General features: G+C 45.0%; 1 protein-coding gene and 1 long non-coding RNA gene across 11 annotated transcripts in view; one reads left to right on the top strand and one right to left on the bottom strand.

Moving 5' to 3' along the window:
- The window catches only part of ABCC5 (ATP binding cassette subfamily C member 5), a 67938-nt gene that overhangs the window by 8309 nt on the left and 38108 nt on the right, over window positions 1-21521 (bottom strand). For 8 of the 10 annotated variants that reach the window (XM_066325877.1, XM_066325881.1, XM_066325878.1 and 5 more), the window contains 6 exons: window positions 20842-21031; window positions 19973-20132; window positions 19473-19551; window positions 18736-18849; window positions 17508-17672; window positions 15284-16814 (listed from right to left, as the gene is read on the bottom strand). In XM_066325877.1, coding sequence (XP_066181974.1) covers window positions 16713-16814; window positions 17508-17672; window positions 18736-18849; window positions 19473-19551; window positions 19973-20132; window positions 20842-21031 — 810 coding nt within the window. In that variant the 3' untranslated portion in view covers window positions 15284-16712. Of the gene's footprint in view, window positions 1-1113; window positions 1350-2501; window positions 2619-3059; window positions 3212-3861; window positions 4003-10375; window positions 11272-15283; window positions 16815-17507; window positions 17673-18735; window positions 18850-19472; window positions 19552-19972; window positions 20133-20841; window positions 21032-21521 lie in introns of those variants that run through there. The other 2 variants (XM_066325887.1, XM_066325884.1) reach the window with 2 other exon arrangements.
- Window positions 11484-14159, top strand: LOC136365428 (uncharacterized). The gene is made up of 2 exons (XR_010744364.1): window positions 11484-12254; window positions 13857-14159. It is a non-coding gene; the product is annotated as an uncharacterized lncRNA (long non-coding RNA).

The raw sequence follows: 21521 nt of genomic DNA, 5'->3' as shown, positions 1-21521 counted from the left end.
GAAAGACATTTTTTAGTTTCCCAGCAAACGCTTCTTGAAACAACCAGTTCTAGAGACCAGACCAAAATCAGCAAAGATTTTGTTCTATGTTGGATGGAACAGACTAAGATGACGAACGGGTTGATAACTGCTGACCTACTCACATTACTGCCATGTATAATGTGATTTAGAACAGTACTACCCACTGAAAATTACTCAACATAAAACAGCTTTCAAAGATACATAATATGAAATATGCATTGTAACATCTCCATAGATGCCCAGAGCACTTCTTTGTCTACACTTGTCATCAGTTCATGTCCAGAAACAATATACATGAATAAAAACAAACGCTTTCTTCTAAACATTTTTGCTGCCAAGATTTCTAGGAACTTTTCTAAGATTGCTTACAATGGATGCTTGAGAAAACACATGGTATGGCTTTTAAGAACATAACAGGACAAACTAGAAAAGCATACATTCCCATTATTCACTTCAAAAACAAGCCAATTAAACTTAAAAGCAAGAGGAGTGATTTACTACTTATATATTCTAAAGACAGCACCATGAAACTGACCTCTGAAATTCACTAACACAAGCAAAGGCAGGGCTTACAATCCTGCAAGAAGCCTCCAGCACATAAACAGCTACATAGATCTGTACATTTTTTTTTAGTGCTACTGCCATTTTAACACTAGGTAGCTACTAAACTGATCAGAATTAAAAGGACATTTGTTCAGAGGACAGTTATTTCACAATGTAATTGTGATAAAATTTCTTACATCTTTCTCTGAAGCATCCTCTGCTCACCTTGCCCTAACACATCAGCACCTGCCTGGTACCCAACAGAAGTTCCAAGTCCCACAGCATTGTGCTAACACACCTCACTCAAAGCCCGTGGTACCGTATCAGGCACTGAGCCCACTAAAGTCAAGACAGTGTCAAACTCTAAGCATGCAGGATGTTCAACACGAAGTCTGGGGCTGTGTGTGAGTGTGTTTTCCAGGAATAAAACAAAACCTAACTGAAAACCAGCTCCCTACAGACTTCTGAGCTTCCAAGGCCAATACCCTACAGCAGGCAGCTCTGAGTTCTGCTAAGAAGGAGCCCAAGGAGAAGTTCCTGCAGCTGTACCGTAGGTCTCAGTGGTGATCCGGCGCTGTGCGTAGGTGGCCAGGCCCTCGCTCAGCCACATCTCCTCCCACGTGGCGTTGGTGACCGCATTCCCAAACCAGCTGTGGGCAACTTCATGAATGACGTCAATGATCAAAAACTCATCGCTCTCCAGAATGGAAGAGATGATGAAGGTCAGGCATGGGTTTTCCATGGCAACGATAGGGAAGGATGGAGGAAGAAAAACAATGTCATATCTAAAATTAGGGAGAGAAGAAAGAAGAAAGGAGATGAGTAAATTGCAGCTAAAAGACACACAGTAACATTTTCTTCTTTCAGAAGACACAGTAACAGTTTTCTTTCTCTAGGGAAGGTTATTCTGAGACCGTGTGACTTCAGGAAGAAACTTTCTAGCCCAGTGGTACCTAAGTCTTCTGATCAGAGGATCACCATTTAATTTGTTGGCCAAGGACCTGCTTATGTTTGCCTGTTAAGACTTGACAGTCTTTTGATGTGCAGTGGAGGCAGCACATCCCAGAAGCACTGTGCTCCTTTCACACACACAGAGCCATCACGAGTTGTATCTGGGAGCCACAAAAACTGTTTACACTATAAACAGTAGTGTAACACAGTGTTGAGTCCACAGAGACTCATAGGAAAGAGACCGACTAGGAAGCTGTCAATGAATGAGTTGATTTACCATACATGCAGTGTCAGCAAAATAACTTCAATCTGTCTGCTCATGAACACAACAGTAATATTAGTTTTGTTTTCTAAATGTCTTTACCAGTGATCAGCACTGCCACAATGCACCATGTTCTCAGATTATTTCAAGCAATATTGTATAAGTTAACAAGATGATCTTCCTGCCTACCTTTAGCAAAGAAATATAGGAAACCTTTGTAAACATTTTCTCCCATCCAAAGAGTGAAAGTATTCTCTCAAAATCACTCTTTTTAAATACACAGTCAAGCTATTCAAGAACGATTAATGTTGGTTTGGGGGACTTGGACTCTCAGTGAGTCTGTACTGAGATTTTCAGTATTCTCAGGCATGCCACAATTAATGCAGAAATAAATGAGATAAATAAAACAACCATACAATGGTCTCTGGCCCAGTGCTGGATTTATTTCACAAAACACTGTAGTATGAAAACCCCTCATTCCTCAGGAAAGATGCACTGTTTAGAAGCCTTCAGTTCTGCCCTGCAAACCAGCTAAAACACCTCCATACTTCCATGGTCTTCCCCAACACTTGTGGAGACAAAACTCCAAAGTCTCTTTTCAACTACTACAATGGTGCCAGTTGAAATGCTAGTTTGCCCTGCTATAGGGAGAAAGCATGATCATTTCTCAATATTGTTTTATTTTGTTCCCATTGGACATTCCCAGGAGACTGATTTAACTCACCTTCCCCATATATAGGGGCCATACAGACTCTCTGCAGCAGTCAACCAGCGTTCAACAATGCCAGAAAGCTTGCTGATGGCTGTTGGCAGCAGGCAAGGCTCTGCCCACACTCTGCTCCTGTCAGAAAACAGAAAACATCAGGTGATACTTCAGCAAACTGAATTATCTCTTAGAAAAAAAAAAATAGCCTGACTGCTTACCACACTTCCATGTATGGTAACAGAGCAAGCAGACCTCCCATCAGACCCAGGCCCTCCTCGACTAATGTTCCATGGAACATGGCAAGAGGTAACCAAAAGTCCCTTCAACAAGGCAACGAGAAAGCAGCTGCCATGACTTCTTTATGAAGGAGGAACTTATCTTTGCTAGTGCAGTGCCATGAATTGCTTTATACCTAACTACACTTCAAACCCTCTCTATGCTCACAGCTCATGAACCCAAATGTTGTCAATGATTCAACATTTCTGCTTTACAGTAAAGCTGCAACTCAACATGCTTTACAGTATGAAGCACTGTACAGAGACATAAAATGCAGAATGAATTCATTGCAAATCTTACCTTGGACCTATGTCTGCATGTATGAGGTCTCCAGCCACCAGGGCCACTAGGTAGGCAGGAACTGGATATTCCATGTAAAACTGATATACACCTTCCTCTTCTAGGTAGGAGCTTTGGGTGGCACTCATCAACACCTGTATGCCTGCTGGAGCCTGGAAGACCAACATCATACCCATAACTCACCAGATAATCACAGCTGAATGACTGAACCACAGATCTCTGGTTCATTTTCATCTATGCCTGATGATGGTACATTAAAAACAATCATTTACATAACACAAGATGTAAGATTCTGTGAGGTTTTTATACCACAATCTGTCCAATCCATGAAAACATACCAAGCAAAAATATTACTCCTCCTATCTGCCAGCTGCCCCCAAAGCACCCACATATTAAATTATTTCATCTCTACAAAATGCAACATTATTTGATGCTGATTTCAAAGTCTTCAGGTTTTTTCTTTCAAAAATTGGTACAATACAGTTGAGTATTATAATCAGTAATGACTATTGGAAGAGACCAGCCAAATTCTCTCTCATATTTTTGTTTCACAGTTACTCTTTCAGCATTGAGCACAAGGAAGTCAAGACTCAAGCGTGATAGGCAACAGTTACCTTTGTGGCACTACCCTGATTCTGGCCCAAGAAGCAGAATTGGATCTAAAAAATAATCAGTATTTTTTATAACACTGAATTACAGTATTTTTAGCAGGTGTAAACTGCTAAAAATACATGATGTAACTATCCTTTCACAGGTTAACAGCAATTAAGAGCTCCATGAACCATTCACAGCCATCCCTTACCTTGACAGTAGCTGAGTAGGTGCATTTCACAGCAGGGGTGTCAAAGCAGGGGAAGAAGGAGCGGTTACACACCGAGTGTCCCTGTGTGAAGACAAAGGGCTTGGCATTGCCATATGTCAGCTCTGGATCCAGCCACCAGATCTGTTGAAACACAAGGGGAAGAAGAGGTGAGGGAAACAGACAACATGACAAGGATGAGCTGCCAAGAACAAAATGTGAAATCAAGAAGACTGTGGGAGAGAAGCACCACCTCAGTTGTTTAGCTCTCCAGATGAACACCTAGCAGAGGGCACATTTCCATCTCTAACAATACATCTTTCTACTCCAGTTTATTTGCTGGGAATGCTCAGAAAAATTTCTTACTGTGTGGTGACATGTAACATAGTGACTTCCAGCCACTCACTATTTCTGTTGTATCAATTTCCTTGGTTAATAACAAGTCCTTAACAAACATCCACACAACCTTCTTCTCAAAGAGAGTACTCTGGATATCTCCATGTTCATAACTTAATAGGAACAGGAATAGAAGGGGTCAGGTAGCATAAGCTGAAAATAAAAAAAAAAACAAAAAACCAACCCAAAATTAACCCGAATTCACAAACCAAAAATCCCTGAGGCTGAACAGTGTACACAACATTATCTGTGACCCTGACACTGCTCTCCTGGCTGAAGCATCAAACATTTTGACACTATGCAAAAAAGTCAGTATATGTAAGAAACATCTGGTCAAGGGCACTGGAGGCCCCATATTGCAGAGTGGATAAGGAGATTCTGGGTGGTCACAAAAGAAAAGCCAACATAACACACCACTGTGCATGTCAATTTTCACTACCAAACAGCAAATAAATCACAAGTCAGACCTTCAGCAAATAATTAGAACAGATTAAGAATAATAAGAAAAAGTCCAATTATTTGCCTTTTGGTCTTTCTGTTTCAAAAGTTTGTGCTTTCACATGCTCCCTGTCTCAAACTTTGAAGTATAGGAGTAATTTTAAATAAGGATTTCCTTGTAATCCTAGAACTCTGGAGCTGAACTTTAATGGAAAATATCAAATATTGTGAAATTTGCAATAAAGTTGGAACCACTGGAAGTCTTGGAAACAGTCAAGCCCAAGGAATAAAACTTCTGAGTCTGCTGAATTCTTAGATCAAAGCAACCAATAAATCTGAGATCAGGGAACAGCAGTTAGTACAAATACTAGTTCAGTTCTGATCTTCAAGGGAAAGCAACAAAACAGAAGAGAAGCCTGGGTACTAAGTCTGCTCACGTTTTAACAGCATATTACAACTCTGTCTCCTAGTTAACTTTTGGAAGTTTTCTCTCTTTTCTTCTGTCCTATAAGGTTACTTTTTGATATGTTCTTCCCTTGCCTTTAGACCTTTTTCCTCAGCTGCCAGTGTGCTCTTCTACCAAACCATCCACTGCAGCAGCACCCCTGAAATCAGTGAAAGGTGGGGACAGGAAACACACAGTCAGCAGCTTTCAGTTATTCCTATGGTGTCTCACACTTCTGCTGGCAAACGTTTGGGGGTTTTAGGTAGGAAGCATTACAAAATTAAAAAACCTTTATCTAGAAGTAAAATCAATCTCTTGAAATTTGTTTTAAGATTATCCTCTTCTATTTCAAGCCTTTAGAGCCAGAAATAAGCTTAAAGGAGGAGTCCTGAGGAGAAGGCTCTGTCTGTTCACATCTATGTACTGCATTTCAGCATAGCACTGCCCACAACCATGGGTCAAAGCCCAGGGGCACCTACAAAGCTACAGTTTTCCACTACATTTCTCATGGATACCTGCTTTTCACAGCAATGGATATCATTTCAGCAATGCCACATTATGGAACTCAAGGCAGCTGTTCCACAAGGCATTTGGGGACATATATATGTCTTGTTACACACCAACAACTAGTAACTTCCACCCAGAACGCACATTTACAAAAAAATGAAGGTGCTGTATTTTAATGCAGGGTAGTGGTTTTCTAACAATCCAGCGAAGAGGCTCAGAAATTAACTTTCAAAGATCTGCCCCAATGCCTTTTAAAAACACTCCTCTGACCTTTGTGCTTGTGTCACAAAGTCTGACTTCCTGTGTCACCGGCCCTGCTGAAAAGACTCATCTTCAAAACATTGTTTCCTTTGCTTTTTGAGAGACAGAAGAGGCTAACAATTTAAACAGAGAGACAAGGCACCACCACACCTAAATTGCAACACTTGAGTAGGAAGGAAAGATGTCTTTACAGTGGAAGAGATAAGGGGAAGTTCTCCCTGAGCAGTGCAAGAGGAAAACATAAGCAGGAAGGGAAGGGGAACCTAGAGTTGATTCTTGTTTACAAGAAACTCCATAAATTAAGGACAACTTCTTTTCAACCAGTCCTGCTTTATTTGACATTTGGTTGAAGTTAAGCGAAGCACCAGCCCCACAAGCCAAGAGGGAAAACATTTGCAGAGGATGAAGTATTTTTTTCCCCTGTTTTCTAATGTCTGCAGCTACATGGCAAGCCTCTGTCTCTCTTTCCAGACGCACTTGGAACAATGATGAAAGTTATCCTGAAACAATATAAATAGATCTGTAATATAAATAGACCAGGCTATGCTGCTGGACAGAAGCAGGGCTATGGGCTGGGGAAAATGAGTATATGCAGCATCCCAGAAAGGAGTGCAAGACACAGGGCACTGCTGGGGCAGGTGGTGGAGCATAGGGACAGAGCAGGATTTGGGGCTGTATCATCTGCTTCACTTCCAAATCTCTCCTGCTCTTCCCCTTGAGAAATACACATGATATCATCATCATGCTCTTCATTTTTAGCTAGCTTTTCATGTATACAGGAGAGCTGTTTCACACATTAAAGCTGTTCTGTGGTGAATTTCAATTAAAAAGACGTGCTGCATGATTCCTCTGCTGAACAAATGCTTTGGACAGCCCAGGCTTTCCCCTGCCCACATACTGCAAAGAAGCTCACATTTTATAAGGCACCTGCCAAGAGTATCATTTTTATTGACTTAGATCATAATCTTTTTCCCAAATCTGGCAAATGACAAAGGCAATTAGCTAAGCCTCTTTTAATTTTAAACCTCTCCATGTTTCTACATGCATTATTGATGAAGGTCACAGGAAGAGCTGCAAAGCCACAGCTTCTGTTCCAGGCAAACAAGCTGCTCTATCTGATGACAAAGTAAACAAAACACCTGAGATGCAGAGCACGTGACAGGAGCAAGGCACACCTGGGCAGCAAGTCATTCTATGGGGACTGAGGAATCAAGACAAATCTAAGGAATTACAGGGAAGTTTCTTGCACTGCAAAGAGGGCTGTCCTTTCTGCTAAATCCTGAAGATAAGGAAATGTTTTAATTTTTTGTACCAGAACCCAGAGGAAGATTTGCATTTAAGGAAAGAAAATAGCACTGGCGTTAAGATGTGAACTACCAAATCAGAGGAATGACAAGAACCAGTGGCCAAGAGATAGGTGTAGATTTTTCTCTCTAGGGAAGGAAAAAAGAAAATATCACACAAGAGTATTACCAAGAAGTAAGGGATGGGGGAGAAGAGGGAGAAGAAGAACAGGACTACTGTCCCTGACACACCTGATTACTGTGTGCCTTCAGCCCACACCAGGAGAGATACACAGTGATTGTGACAGTCTTGCCTCTGATGGAAACTGGTGATGTACTGAGCATATGGTTTCCTAACAGCACAGGGAGCTGGAATGCTCTGTGAAAGGCAGATTTCATCTCTCAGCTGTCTCTCAATGTCCATCAAACAACCAAAGATCTTGGCTCCTTCCTCCACATGAGAAATAATGGGACAGTCAAATAATATGTCCAGATGGCTCAAAGCAAGTACATCAAGACAACAGGTTTCCAATTTTAAACACTACTATCTCTGCTGCTGATCTTACTGCCAACACATTCACACTGCACTGTAACATGCATTTACTGTTTTATAGGTCCCACAAGTATGCTTAAGGTCCCACAGATAATAAACTCTGACCTAAGGAGAATAAATTCCTAGAATAGCCAATAGAACTTTTAGAAGAGAGAGGTCTGACACTGTAAATCTGTGCCTCCCTGAGAGAGAAAAGGGACTGCCAGAATATTTACAAGACACGAGTATAAACCAGTTGACCCTTACAGGCATATGTGTTACTCATCCCTGTTAAAGTGCAGTGCTGGGCCAAAGAACAGCAATGACAGAGAGCACTACAATAGCACCAAACTGCTTTGGATCCAAACAAAATAGTTCAGCATGCTGAACATGAAGGGCTACAACAGGTGCTACTAGAGGACAAATATTTTGCCAGCCAAAACCTACAATAGAGAGTGAGCAAACATGGTAGGATTTATGTCAGTAAGCACGCCTGCCTCTGCTTTCCAGTATCACTTGGGAAAGGCTGTGCATGTCCCCAGTGATGTGACCATCAATAATCTTGACATGAGCCCTTGAAGCTTCATTTCAGCTGAAGCATGACACACTGTTAAAGGTACAATAAAGAATTCAAAAAAGGTATAAAGAATAGGTAGTTCACCTCTGATCCATGGGGAGCAAGACAACAACAGAGAGAATGGAAGAAATGTCCTCCTCCAGCATCCACACAGGACTGTGTGTGGGGCCAAGGAGACAACATATTATAACAAGGTGAGATTAAATGAACATCACATCAATCAGTGCCCTGAACCTTCCAGTGGTTTTCACATTCCTAAAGCCAGATCAGTATTCCAATCATACTGAGATCATTTCTCCATAGACTCAGCAGGACAGACTGCCCCTTTGGCAACAGGACTGGCAAAACGCAGAGGAAAGCACAGGCCGGCCTAAAATAAAACAATTTGTTCAAGAGGAGGAAAGCACACTATCGTGTACTTTGGGAGGCGTGGCTCAGCCAGACTGAGAACGATTACAGAGCACACAGTAATGCCAAATTAGCTTTAAGGCCTTCTCACCATAAACAAGGCAGAGAGTGGACAAAAGAAATAGGTTTCTTCAAAAACCTGGGGAAAAAATAATGAATGGAATCTTCTGAACACACTGTGAGCTACATGGCAGGGTATTGCACAAGGAAGTAGTAAAGCCAGGAATTCCAGAGGTGAAAAGGAACAATATCCAAGTGGACCTGAACTTCAAAAGTGCCAGAATCTTACTTCATTTTTGCAATTTTAGGGAAGGATTAGAACATTTAAAAGCCACAGGACATTTATATGGCCACAGGAAACTTCTGTCAATAAAAACCTTCATGTGGAACTCACTGTTCCGAGTGAGCCAATGTATTAAGGCTACCCAGATCATTCCAAGGATGAAATTACTTTTGTGATCTTCCATGTAGTATTAAAATTAGACAGAGAAACATCCAGTAAATACATTCTAATCAGCAAGACTTTCCTATCAAGAGGAAAGGCCTACTATTTACTTCCTGTGGGTTGTTTTGCAAGAAGCTTTTATGTTCAATTCCTGCTCTTGTTAAATACGTTGTAAAAGTCAAATAGATCCACACATTTACTGGTTTTGACCAGTGCAACAGCAACACCAAGTCAGAGGGCTGAGAGACAATTCCTCAAGGCAAGACAGATGCAACAAAGTTGCAAGACTCTTATAAAAAAACATTTCTTTTGCAAATAGATTCGTGAACCATATGATGAAAATCACCTCAGTTTAATTTCCAGCCTGAACAGACTGTACAGTAATAAAAAGAACTGATGTTCCAGTGGGAACTTCATATTTTCACTGTCATAACTTCTTAAAAACACCAGATCTGACAAGCAGCACCCAAAAGGCTGGGAATAAAATGCTACTAAATACCAAGGGTTTAAAAGAAATGACAGAATTTACAAAGCATTTCACTGCTGAAGAAAGCTAATCCACAGACATGGAAGCACTTCCACGGCTACATGCAAAGGATTGTTTTGGGCCATTTCTCATCCCTTTTTCCAGCAGATTACTCATAGGAAGATGTGGAATCACCCCTGTTCTTCTCAAAGCTCCTGACCATGTCAGCCTAGGTGTGTATGACCTGATGTTGTTAGCAGCTGGCAAAAGCCACAGGGAAACTCCTGCACTGTGGATGTCATAATTTATCCTGAACGACTGACTCGAGGCAAGAGTTTGCAAATTTTCATTTGCCTCGCCAGGAACCGCAATGTCCTTGAAGAATGAAAAACTTTTAAATTACTATAGTGAGGAGGGCATGAATTGCCTTGGGGTTCACGCGATGGGGGAAGACAGGAGGGAGGGCGGCTGGGTGGGTACGAGCACCGCGGGGCTGGCAGTGCCGAGAGCCGCTGCGGGCAGGGGACAGATGCTGCTGCCCAGAGGGCTGGCGCTGCCAGGCGATGGGGCCAGGGACAGGACCGGAGGGGCTGGCACTGAGACACCTCCCGCCGCCCCTGCTGCGGAACCGGGGCGCTTCCCCGACGGTCACTGAGAACAGGAGCAAAGATGTGCGACGGGCGCGGGCGGCACGGGAGGGCTCTGCCAGCCGCCCCGGGACCCGGTTTCCACCGTTACCAACCCCCGCTCGGTACTCACGGCGGGGCCGTCGGCCGTGGTGTAGCGGACGATGATCTGGAAGGGCTGGTGCGGCTGGAGGGCGGCGGGCAGGGAGACGGTGAGGGACGAGCCGTAGTCGGTGAAGGGGTCCACCCTGAAGCCGAGCGGGCAGGTGGAGCAGGGCGGCTGGGCGAAGAGGGGCAGCGGCGGCGGCGGCTCGGCGGGCGGGGGGCCGGCGGGCGGGTCCCCCGGGGGGGCGGCGGGGGGCAGCGGTCCGGCGGCGATGCAGGGCGCCGAGAGGAAGGTGGCGGTGGCGGGCGGGCTGGCGGCGCAGGGCGGCGCGCAGGGCGGCGGCGGCGGCGGGCAGGGCGGCGGGGGCGGCGAGGCCGGGGCGGCGGCGGCCTCGGCCGGCGAGAAGGCGAAGGCGCAGGGCGCTTCCCCGGCCGCGGCACGGCGGAAGGCGGCCGAGAGGACGCGCAGCGCCGGGTGCACGTCCAGCACCAGGGCGCGGGGCTGCGGGCGCAGCGCGCAGAGCTCCAGCACCAGGCAGCCCGCCAGCGCCCGCGCCTCGGGCCGCAGCTCCAGCCCCAGGTGCAGGTGCCTCAGGCTGAAGAGCTGAGAGCTGGACGCCGACGCCACGTCCGGCGGCGGCTCGGGAGGCGGCGGCGGGGCCGGCGGAGCCTCCGGCCCGGCCGCGGAGCCCTTGCGGCAGCAGCACAGGCCGGGCGGCCGCGGAGCCGGAGCCGGAGCCGCCATGGAGCGGCGGCGGAGGAGGCGGAGGCGGCGGCGGAGGCGGCGGCTGCTATGTGAAATCCATGGGCGGGCGGGGAGGAGGGAGGCCCCGGCGGCCGGAGCGGCCGGGGCGGGGAGGGGGAGGCGGAAAGGACCGGCCGAGAGAGCGCAGGGCCCGGGCCCGGACAGCAGCGGCGGGCGCGGCCGCCGGGGGGCGCCGCGGGGGCGCCGGGGGGCGCTCGAGGGCGGCCCCGCCCCGCCCACTGCGCGCGCACCCGCCCCGCCCCCGGCGCCTCAGCGCGGCCCGGGCACCGCCGGACGGAGCGGGGGCACCGGGACAGCCCCGGACACCGGCACCGCGCCCGGGAGGGCGCGCTTCGTTCACTCCTTCATTCCTTCATTCCCACACTCACAGGCGTGGATGTCCGCGCTTGCCGCGCTGCTTGCCAACGGCTCCCTCCAGCCGTGCCCCTTCACGGCTTTAAAGGGCAGCTGTAATCGGCCCACGCAGAGCTTCCCTCCTCTCCCCACAGCCCAGCCCCTGTGCCTGGCCCGGACACTCGGATCCCAGCATTCCTGCTCTGGGGACGGCCATTGGCGTGGCCACAAAGCCCCGCTCGGGTCACTCCTGTCCCCTCACAGCCAGCTCTGTCCCCTCCGCAGCGCCCGAATCCCTTTCACCACGACAAACACCCCCAAACCCTCCAGCCCACGGCTCCCAGCAGGGCTGGTTCTTGCACGCACATCCCACCCCTACCTAGTTTGGCTTCCTCACTCCTCCTGGTCACACCCCCACAGCGAGCTCACAGCTAACCCTAAATAGCCTCCCTTCTCCCTGCACCCCACACACCTATTTTTTAATCCCCTCTCCCAGCTGGGTTGCCCATAGTTTCCTGCCTCCAACTCCCACCGCAAACTGGCCCCAAAGCCCAGCTCAGATGTAATGTACTTTATTCTTCCCCAGAACTCAAGGCAATCAATCACACACCCTCTACTGCTGCCTTCCTAAATGGGAAAGGACAGAAACCACAAAATTATCAGCTTTGTACAAGCACTTTTTTTCTCTGCATGGCAACAGCAGGAGTCAGCAAGCTGGAAGGAAGGAGATGTGTGCAAGTAACTGTGATTTGCACTCCCCCCCCAGCCCAAGAGAAGCACAGTCTCTGCCCCATGTAATGACACTTCTGTAAGTTATTTTCACTCTAATTTTCCCTGTTATGCTTTGCCTACCTCACTGCCTGATGAGGCTTCAAGGCACATATTTTGGAACATTTCTCACATGGTTGTGGGTTTAATGAATCCATAATGGTACATTCTGAAAGGCTCCCAAGCCTTTCACTAACAACTGCAGCATCTGCACCAAATTCCAGCTCTGTCTCCACTGTATTGTCACACTGGAGGCAGAAAGTGTGGCCTCAGCACATTGTGGCTGTGGTTACAGGCTCAACCAAGGGTTAAATGAATCACAGTATCACTCTCCACCAACCTGAAGCTAAAGAAAACCTTTGTATAATCACTTTTATATAGTAAAACACATGCTACAGTTGCAGTAAAAAATAATGAGATAGCACTCAGGCTCTCTGGTTACTGCATACAGCACCCTCCACTTTCTCACTGTTCTTTCAAAGCACCTTCAAAAAGAAATTTTGCCTTTGCAATAAATCCCCTTGTAGGTAAGAAAAACATTTTGTCCTGCCATTTTTGCTCTCCATGTCCTTCTTTAATAAATGTCCCCTGGCTTTCATCTACAGGTGATGGGCAAAGCACAGCCCCAGCAACCTCAGGGTCTGACCCTGCACGACCTTCAGATAAACAGATAAATGTCCTCAGGTGTTCAAGGCAGGACAACTTTAGGACCTGACTCCCCCAATCTAACTGCATTTTAACTCCAGGGTAATTTTAGAAGAATCCTACCTGTGCTTTGGTTGAAGTGCCAAGCAAGTGCAGTGTGTCCGCTCATCAGACAGATGAGATGAGCAAGAACACATTCTCTTGAAGAGGCTCTAAGCCTTTGATAATGAATCAGGATCAGCTGCACTCGCTATGTTTGGACAGAATAAGCAAAACGGATGTAATGGAAATTCCAGAGAAACAGCAACCAGTTATCCCAGGCAAATCTCTCTCCTCTTGCACAACTGCTGATCCCAGGCCACAGCCTTTGCTGGAAGGTCTGTTGATTTTAGCTGAGCTAGAGCAAATCTTCTTCACAGAAAATTTTGTGTTTGGGGTTGGTGCTGAAAACAGTATTGACAATTCAGGGATGTTGAATAGCTGTTGCAGAGCAGGGCTTGCACAGAGCCAAGGACATTTCTGCTCCTCACCTGGCCAGCAAGGAGGCTGAGGGTGTTCAAGGGGATGGGAGGGGAGACAGCAGGGAGAGCTGGCCCAACTGACCACAGAGATATTCCAGACCATTTGGCATTATAAAAGCTGGAGAGGAAGGAAGGGACATTCAGAATGATGGTGCTTGTTTTCCCAAGTCACGATTACACACAACAGAGCCCTGACTTCATGGAGATAGCTGCCCATGGGAATTGGGGAATGAACACCTTGATTTGCTTTGCTTATGTGGCTTCTGCTTTCCCTACTAAACTGTCTTGGTCTCAAATTTTCTAGCTTTTACCCTTTCAATTCTCTCCCCCATCCCAAGGACTGTGTGGGGCATATCAGCTGGCAACTATTAAACCAGAAAAGAAGCATGTGCTATCTCCACGCTATTTTGGGTGGGATCTCTTTAAGGAAAGTCTCTGTCTCAATCTCAATCCGTGTCTTATTCTACTCCTCATAGGATGAAGTCTTCTCTAGATATCATACTATAAATTCTAAAGCAGAAACCAACTCCCAAACATTCCAATCATCAACCTCTTGCAGAATGCTCCAAAGATACAGATATTTCAGTCCCATTTGTAAATATCAACATTTCTTCCTTCCAGTTCAGTGACGGGGCCCTTAGCCAGGCCTCAGGTTGCTCCTGTGGTTCAGGATGAAAGCCAGTAAAAAACATTACAGCTACCCCTGTGAGCAGCAGTACTTCAGTACACATGTGAAACATCTGCCAAATGAAGCACAGAAGTGATCACAACAGAAAGAACGTTTCCTTCTGTCAGACTCTGTCTTTAATTCCAAAGTAACAGTGCTGTAGTCAAGGTTTAACAAAATGGTTGAGCTAATAATCCCTGCAGTTCACAGGCGACTGTTCACCTGCTCCGTCACAGACCCTTGTTTGGCACCTTGCTGAGCTGTTTCAGCTGACCAAAGCTGCAGCAAAGATTCAGCTCCTTAGGTGAGTGTAACTGGGAAGCAGCAGTTTGGAGCAGTGACTGCTGAGCAGTTCCTTCTCACACCTATGCTACTGTTACAGCCAGCACCTCCTGAAAAGAGCAGCCCCACTTCACCTCCCTTCCTGTGGGTGGTGCCTTCCTGTCTCCTCCTTTGTACAGCATTCCTGCTTTCTGCAAGTTAGCTTTCTGAATGGACCACACAAAAGCCACTGCTGGCATCGGGAAGGGAAGAGGTAGTCCCAGCCTGGAAGAAGAAGGAGGATAGGATCAGGATGGCTCCCTTTTTGCCCAGACTGCCATTAGCTCAGCCTCAGCTGCAAAGTGAAGCCACACACTGACCCCAGCAGCATGCAGAACCAGGTACATTAGCCCATTTCCTTCAAGGGAAATATTGAAGTGCATGGGGTAAACTCCAGGCCTGTGAGCAGGGTAAGGTCTGTGCCAGTTAATTCTTGCTTTGTTCAAGAGTTAAGAACAATCACAACCATGCTTTCTGTGCTACTTTAAGCCACAGTGAAAGCTCTGTTAATGCCACAATTTGCCTGTGGTACTGGTAGGTAGAAATGCTTCTTTCTGTCATTTTGCAGTCATGTCACTGTAAACAGTAGTGCTTTCAGGTAAAGAAAATGGAAAATCTGAGCCTAAGAAGGTCTTCCACCTGACCTCAAATCTTCTCCTTGGCTTGAATAATTGCACTATAAATTACTACTCCCAGTACTACTCAACATACATGTATTGCATGCTACCCCCATGCTGGAGGGCACAAAAACACCCACTACACTTCTAAAGAAACAGCTTCACTCTGAAGAAAGATCAGACCATGGTGCATGACAAAAGGAAGAAAAGACCCAAAAGCCTGCAAACCTGTTCCCCAGCACTCAAAAAAGTGCAAAGTTCTTTATGGGTCCAAAACAAACCACTTAAGCCAAAACAGTTTACAAAACCCAAAATAGTTTTATTTACTTTTCAGATTTCTGCCTCAATGAGACATTCTGCAAACATGCTAAGGCTACAAAATGTCCAAGTTGACAAAGACATGCAACGCTGACCATTCAATAAGTCACGGCTATCACAGGAGCGACTGTGTCCCCCGGGCCACAGGTCCCAAAAAACAGGGATGGTGTACAGTGATCATGGCAACGCACTACGCAGGACCCAGTAACCTGAGGTAGGTCATTTACAGTAAGAAAACCATGTCCTACACCAGTGTTACATCCTGATCAAGAGGAACCCCTTTAAGGTTCCAGAAGATGTGGGGTCAAGGACTGCTTCCTTAACAAGTGTGCAAGAAAGAAACAGGAATTATTAATGTTGATTAATCTTAGTATAAGTGAGCAGAACAAAGAGTTAGTGTTACCCATGCCAGTGAAAGCCAACCTAAACCTCTGATGAGTGTTAGCAGCTTCAAGATAAAGAGTCAGTCAGCTGAAGCAACTCTGAAAAGGGCTTTCCTGCCAGCATACAGGGTATGATTTGAACCTAATGAATAATTTGTTACAGATCATTCCACAAACAGTAAGATTTTGGTTGTGTTAGATCAGCGAAGCAGGAAGAGCTTGGGCTTGCTTGCATCAAAATAAACTCTGCTGATACAGTAAGAAATACTGTGTCAGGACACTGAGAAAATACAAGGCCTTAATGTGACCCGGGAGTGGTTCTCCACTCGGATCACTAAAAACCCTGCTTTGGAAAAGCATCACAGGAAGCAGCAGCTGCTGCCGTGGTGAACATTAGCAATGCCCCAAATAGCTTTGATAAATTACAATGCAATAGTTACACCACAGAGCTCTTCTCTGCTGCGCTAGACAAAGATGTGACAATAAAGGACACTATTGCAAAGCTTCACTTCCACTCAGACACGCAGAAAATCCGGCACTAGGAAAAGACGAACTGCAAGAGACAAAATGTTGTCTGATACAGTCCGATAACAAAGCCAGATCTCTGGTACCATAAACTGTACAAAAATGATAGAAAAGAATATGCACTGTTATTAATACAGTGCTTATTTTAATATAAAATAAACAGCTTACATTTCCACTGTAAATATAGGCTATATACAGAATTATGTATAGATATAGCTACATGTATAAAGCTTCATTATAGGCCTCTGATACATTTATAACTATGGCTCCCTGAGCCATTTGTAGAGTGCATTTAATAACAAAAAATTAGTAATATGGAATAAATACAATAATAAAAACATGAAGAGTTCTTCTGACATGGTTTTAAAAACTCTCTGGCTTGACACATTGTGCTAAAAATTAAAAGATGAAAAGGCAATAATCTGCGAGGAGGAGGAAGAGCTGGCCTGCCACAGGCAGGGAGCATAGCTCTCCAAAATTAAAGTGACTTTGCCCTGAATTTCAGCCCTTGACAGCAACCTTGTTCTCTGCAGCAGCAAACATAGCATAGAAGCGTGAGTTCTCGTTGGCCAGAAGGGCAGTCGGGGTGTCGAATTCCACTACCTGAAATCAAACAAGACAGGTACAGTATGTCAGTAAAATGCAGCAGACAATTGACTCCCACCCCTTGGACTTGTGATGTGATAGTAAAGAATAGAAAATATAGTGTTCGTCTTTAGATGAGACACCAGGCAGTGGAAGTACCTGCATTTATGGATACTGTAACCTGGAATGCTTCAAACTGGCTCAAAAACTTGAAGTAGCGCAACAGGAAGCAACCCCTGATGATTCTGGCAGAGGCAGATGCTATATGCTTTTGTCTTCTCTACCTTTAAGAGTTTTGCCCAATGTTCTTGCATTTAACAGTTTATGGCTCCCAAATGGAAGCCTGAAAAATAGGTAAAGTATCTGTCATAGGTGTGCTTGATGGCACAGGGCTTTATGAAAGTAATGGTAAACTGCCAATGAGCCCCAGCAGAGATGTTTGTGTTATTACCCATCTCAGAATTAACCTACAAAGGACACCTCAAAAAGATGTTTCAAGACAAAATATTATTCTAAGGTACTTTCTTGGCATGAAAAATATTTTTGCCATCTTTGATCTTGTCACAGGCAGCAACTGGTTCTGTCAGAGTATTATTACCAAGGATATGAATGAACACAGAGGATTTTCTACCCTGCAGTGCAGCTGTTCCCTCAGTTCAGCCTGCACACATGGCAGCACCAGACTGGGGGCAGAGACACCTCCCTGCTCACCTGTCCCTGTGTTAGCACCATGATCCGATCACAGCCCAGGACCGTGTGCAGGCGATGAGCAATTGTTAACATAGTGCAGTCTGCAAACGCCTCTCTGATGGTCTCCTGGACCAGCAAGTCTGTCTCTGTGTCCATAGCAGCTGTTGCTTCATCCAGGATCAGTATCTGAAAGCAGCAAAGAATCCTGGCTGTTACCAAAGGTCACACCTTCCCTTCCTGAATACAAAAATACATAGAGAGGGCAGAACGGCCACAGCCAAATGCTGTCACAAGTGGCAATCCTTACAGAGTTGTGGGCATAAACACAGGTTTTACAAGTACCCTTTCAGTTTTCTTTATGTAATTGCCTTCATCAAAGCCTATGAAGGACACATTTTACAGTCACATCCTAGAACTACATGTCAATTATGACCTGGGCCTCAAGTTTCCACTAATTTTAATTTTATATTCAATAGATGAATCTCAAATACAAATTTTATCAGTAAACTAATTTGACTCATTCCTGGTGGTGACATTGCTCCTGGAATGAGTCAATACTGACTAGGCTGAATAGCTTTTTTACGCTGGGTAAGAAGTCTTTTCCCCTCAGACAAACTGATTTGGAATGATTTCTTCTTAAGGCTGAACTGGACATGCTTTGTGCAGGTACTGCAGAGATGGCAGCAACTTCTGCTGAGTAGTCTGACTTTAAAAACAGATGCAGAGTGAACTTTAAAGTATTATGATATCTCTGTTGCATTTCAGAAAAAAGGTCATTAAAATGAGAATACTGATCAATCTCAATCCAAAAGTCCTTTCTCAATGTAATTATCATTTGTTTTCCATTCCTGCAAAATCTTTCACTTGGCTGGCATAGCATGGTCCCAAATTCCATTTTGGGGGCCACATTTTAGTGGAGCACCATGTAGAAGGAAAACACTTAGCTCATATTCACAAAAAGGTGGAAGAAGGGAAAAATGTGATGCTCCCCAGTAACAGGACACTGAATAAATCATTAGGCCAGTCTGACACAATGGTTGGCACTTGCAAGCAATGCCTTTCCAATGGCAATACATTACATGAGCTAGCTACACATTCCTTCCTGCTTGTTTTAACCTTACACCCCTCTGGATTGCAATAATCATTGGAGTGATTCCTCTGACACACAGGAAGAATCCAGCACATAAAAAGGCTTATTCAATCCTGTAATTTTGGTATCTCCAGCTATTTCTTTCCCTGCTGTGCTCACCTTGCAACGACGCAGCAGAGCTCTAGCTATGCACAGTAACTGTCTCTCTCCAACAGAAAAGTTCTCCCCATTTTCCATCACTTCTGAATCAAGTTTCATAGGTAGCTGTGCAACCTTTGTGGCAAAGAAGAGGCAAAAATCTTAGAGCACTGCACAAAATCATATAAACACAAACAGATCTCCTGACAGTCTTTGTTACCAGAAGAGAATAAACCTAGTCCCTGCAGGAATTCCTGCAGCCTGTGTTCCACAGCCACACCTGCCACCTGACTCACAATAAAAAGAATTGGAAATGTCATGGCAGCAAGACTTGCTGCAGAGGGCCTTGCAAAGGGCAGGTTTTAAGTTCAGTACAAATCTGCACATGTGACATGTACAGTCACAAATGGAAATATAGAATGGACACCTAAGGCACATACATATCACTTGAAATGTTTTAACACCCTAAGAATCCCTGTGATGAAGCAGCACTCTGCTATATATGTTTATACATATATATATTTTAGTATATGCTATATACTTAAAAAACCCACAGAATATGGCATGTTCCTAAAAACCAAAAAATATCAGTCTGATAAAATCACGGGAAGAAAGAAAAAAAATGGTCAAATAAAGCATAGAGAAGAAGGGGGGAAACACAGAGAAAAAGCTTAGATAAAGACCTCTAAAGCAGCTACTAACAGATTACGTGGCTTTGGAAGTTAAAACATGCATCTCCCAGGGCACGTAATACTTACACACTCCTTCATGTGAGTCCTTTCTAAAGCAGCCCAGATTTGTTCCTCACTGTACTGATTGAAAGGATCCAAGTTTGATCTGGAAGTGGAAGCAGAAAACAAGCAGAATTTTAACTCAGCAATGAATGGCAAACCAGCAGTGTGCTAATTCATCCAGACAGGTGATTCCTATTTGGCCTTCCACTAAGAGTTTCCTTGCCAAGGAAATCAGATATTCCCAGCACACCGAGGTTAGAAGAGCCAAAAAACAAGAGTAGATATGGAAGACAAAGATACTAAAACTTCAACCACAGCTAAAAGGAAGCAGGACTTCCATACAGGATGATCACACCCAGTGCTGCTCTGGGCCAGCTAAAATCATCCACCTGTGGGGTTTTTTTCAAAACCAGAACAGAAGCCAGGATGCCTAAGAGCTACCACCTCACTGGGCACCTATTGCATTTCAGGTGTAAGCTGGAAGACTGCTCAGACCCTTCTGGCCTTCTTATGGCCTCACTAACCTCACAGTGCCACTGAACAGCACAGGTTCCTGAGGGATTATGGAGAGTTTGCTCCGAAGATCTGCCAAGCCAATGTCATTTATTTTCACTCCATCAATTTTAATGCAGCCTCCAGACAGTTCAACAAGACGAAAGAGTGCCATTCCAAGGGAAGACTTCCCTAAAAATGAGACAGGAAAAACAAGACTGGTGTTTCTACAGAATCATAACAGCTTTCAGATGAGAATGCATTTTAAAAGCTGTCCACATCTAAGAAAAGTTTTAAAATCCCAAAATGTCCTGGCAAGCAATGCTCTGTTAAGTCCTGAGGTTCAGTATTTAAACTTCTGAGCAATTGTGGGGGCAGCTCCTAATCTCTCCTCAAAGAAGCCATCCCTGTAGTGCTGCTCCAACCCCACTGTCAAAACCCATACAACAACATGAATTACTTAATTAGAAACTCATTTTGAGGTTGATTTAAGGCACCTCACAAACAGGGGTTTGGATTCTTCACATTACTGATTTCTGAGATGGCTCAGAGCCAAACCTGGCTGCAGCCTCAGCACAGAATCTTTCAAGAGTCAGACAAGCTGCAACAAGCACATTGTAGGCACCAATCTGTGCTGCTCAGTGGTTTGGGGACTTAAATATGACCAACATACTGGCTAAAGCATAGCAGGATATCCCTCTGCTTTAAATGGAAACTTGTTTTCATTATTGTTTACAGGGATCTTGCTTATGTACAGACATGAATGGAAACCTCCACTGACAGAGCACTCAACCCCTTCCTGTGCAACCAACTTACTCAAACACCGAGGAGAACCAATATGACTGCCTGAATCTATTCTGTAAATGTATTCATTTAACTCTGCTTAGTGTTTTTTCCTTACCTGAGCCTGTCCTCCCCACAATGCCAATCTTTTCCTTCGGTTTGATGGTAAAGGACACTTTTTTAAGTACCAGAGGGAGGTTCTCTCGGTACCGCATCTCTGCATTTTCAAACACAACTTCACCTTCCTGTGGCCAGTCCAAAGGAGGAGTTTTATTCTTAATTCGAGCAGGAGCTTCCAGGGAGAGTGTCTTGTAACAAAAATACAAAAGTTCAGTTTCCAGTAAACAAAGCACCAAAGGAAAATGATCAGCTGCAGCTTTCAGCAGTTCTTCCCTGCAGACTCAGCCCAGATCATTTATGGCAGTTTCATGATGAGCTGTTTGGCTGGATGTGGGCCCAGTGGTCCAGAAGTTTGCTGTATTACACTGATCACACTGTTCATTCCCCTCATGTTGCCTCAGTAATTACATCAGTCCTACTATACAACAGTGGTTTTCATCAGTGGAATTCAAGATGTATTTTAGGCCTATTATTTATCTGCACAATACTATTGAGTTTCATGGCACTCCAAACACTGGATGCAAAATCTGCTGCATTTCTAAGCCTCATTTTCTATGCCATGCCAGGGTCACCGCTGTTGATTTTGACACAGAATAGAATGTCCAAGTAACATTAAATGCCACCCTCTTTGTTCTCCTCATGTTCCCCTGTCCTACTGAATCACTGAGTCAGTCCCTT

This window comes from Sylvia atricapilla, chromosome 10 (assembly GCF_009819655.1).
Source record: "Sylvia atricapilla isolate bSylAtr1 chromosome 10, bSylAtr1.pri, whole genome shotgun sequence".
NCBI lineage: Eukaryota > Metazoa > Chordata > Aves > Passeriformes > Sylviidae > Sylvia > Sylvia atricapilla.
This window is presented reverse-complemented; position numbering and strand designations above follow the sequence as displayed.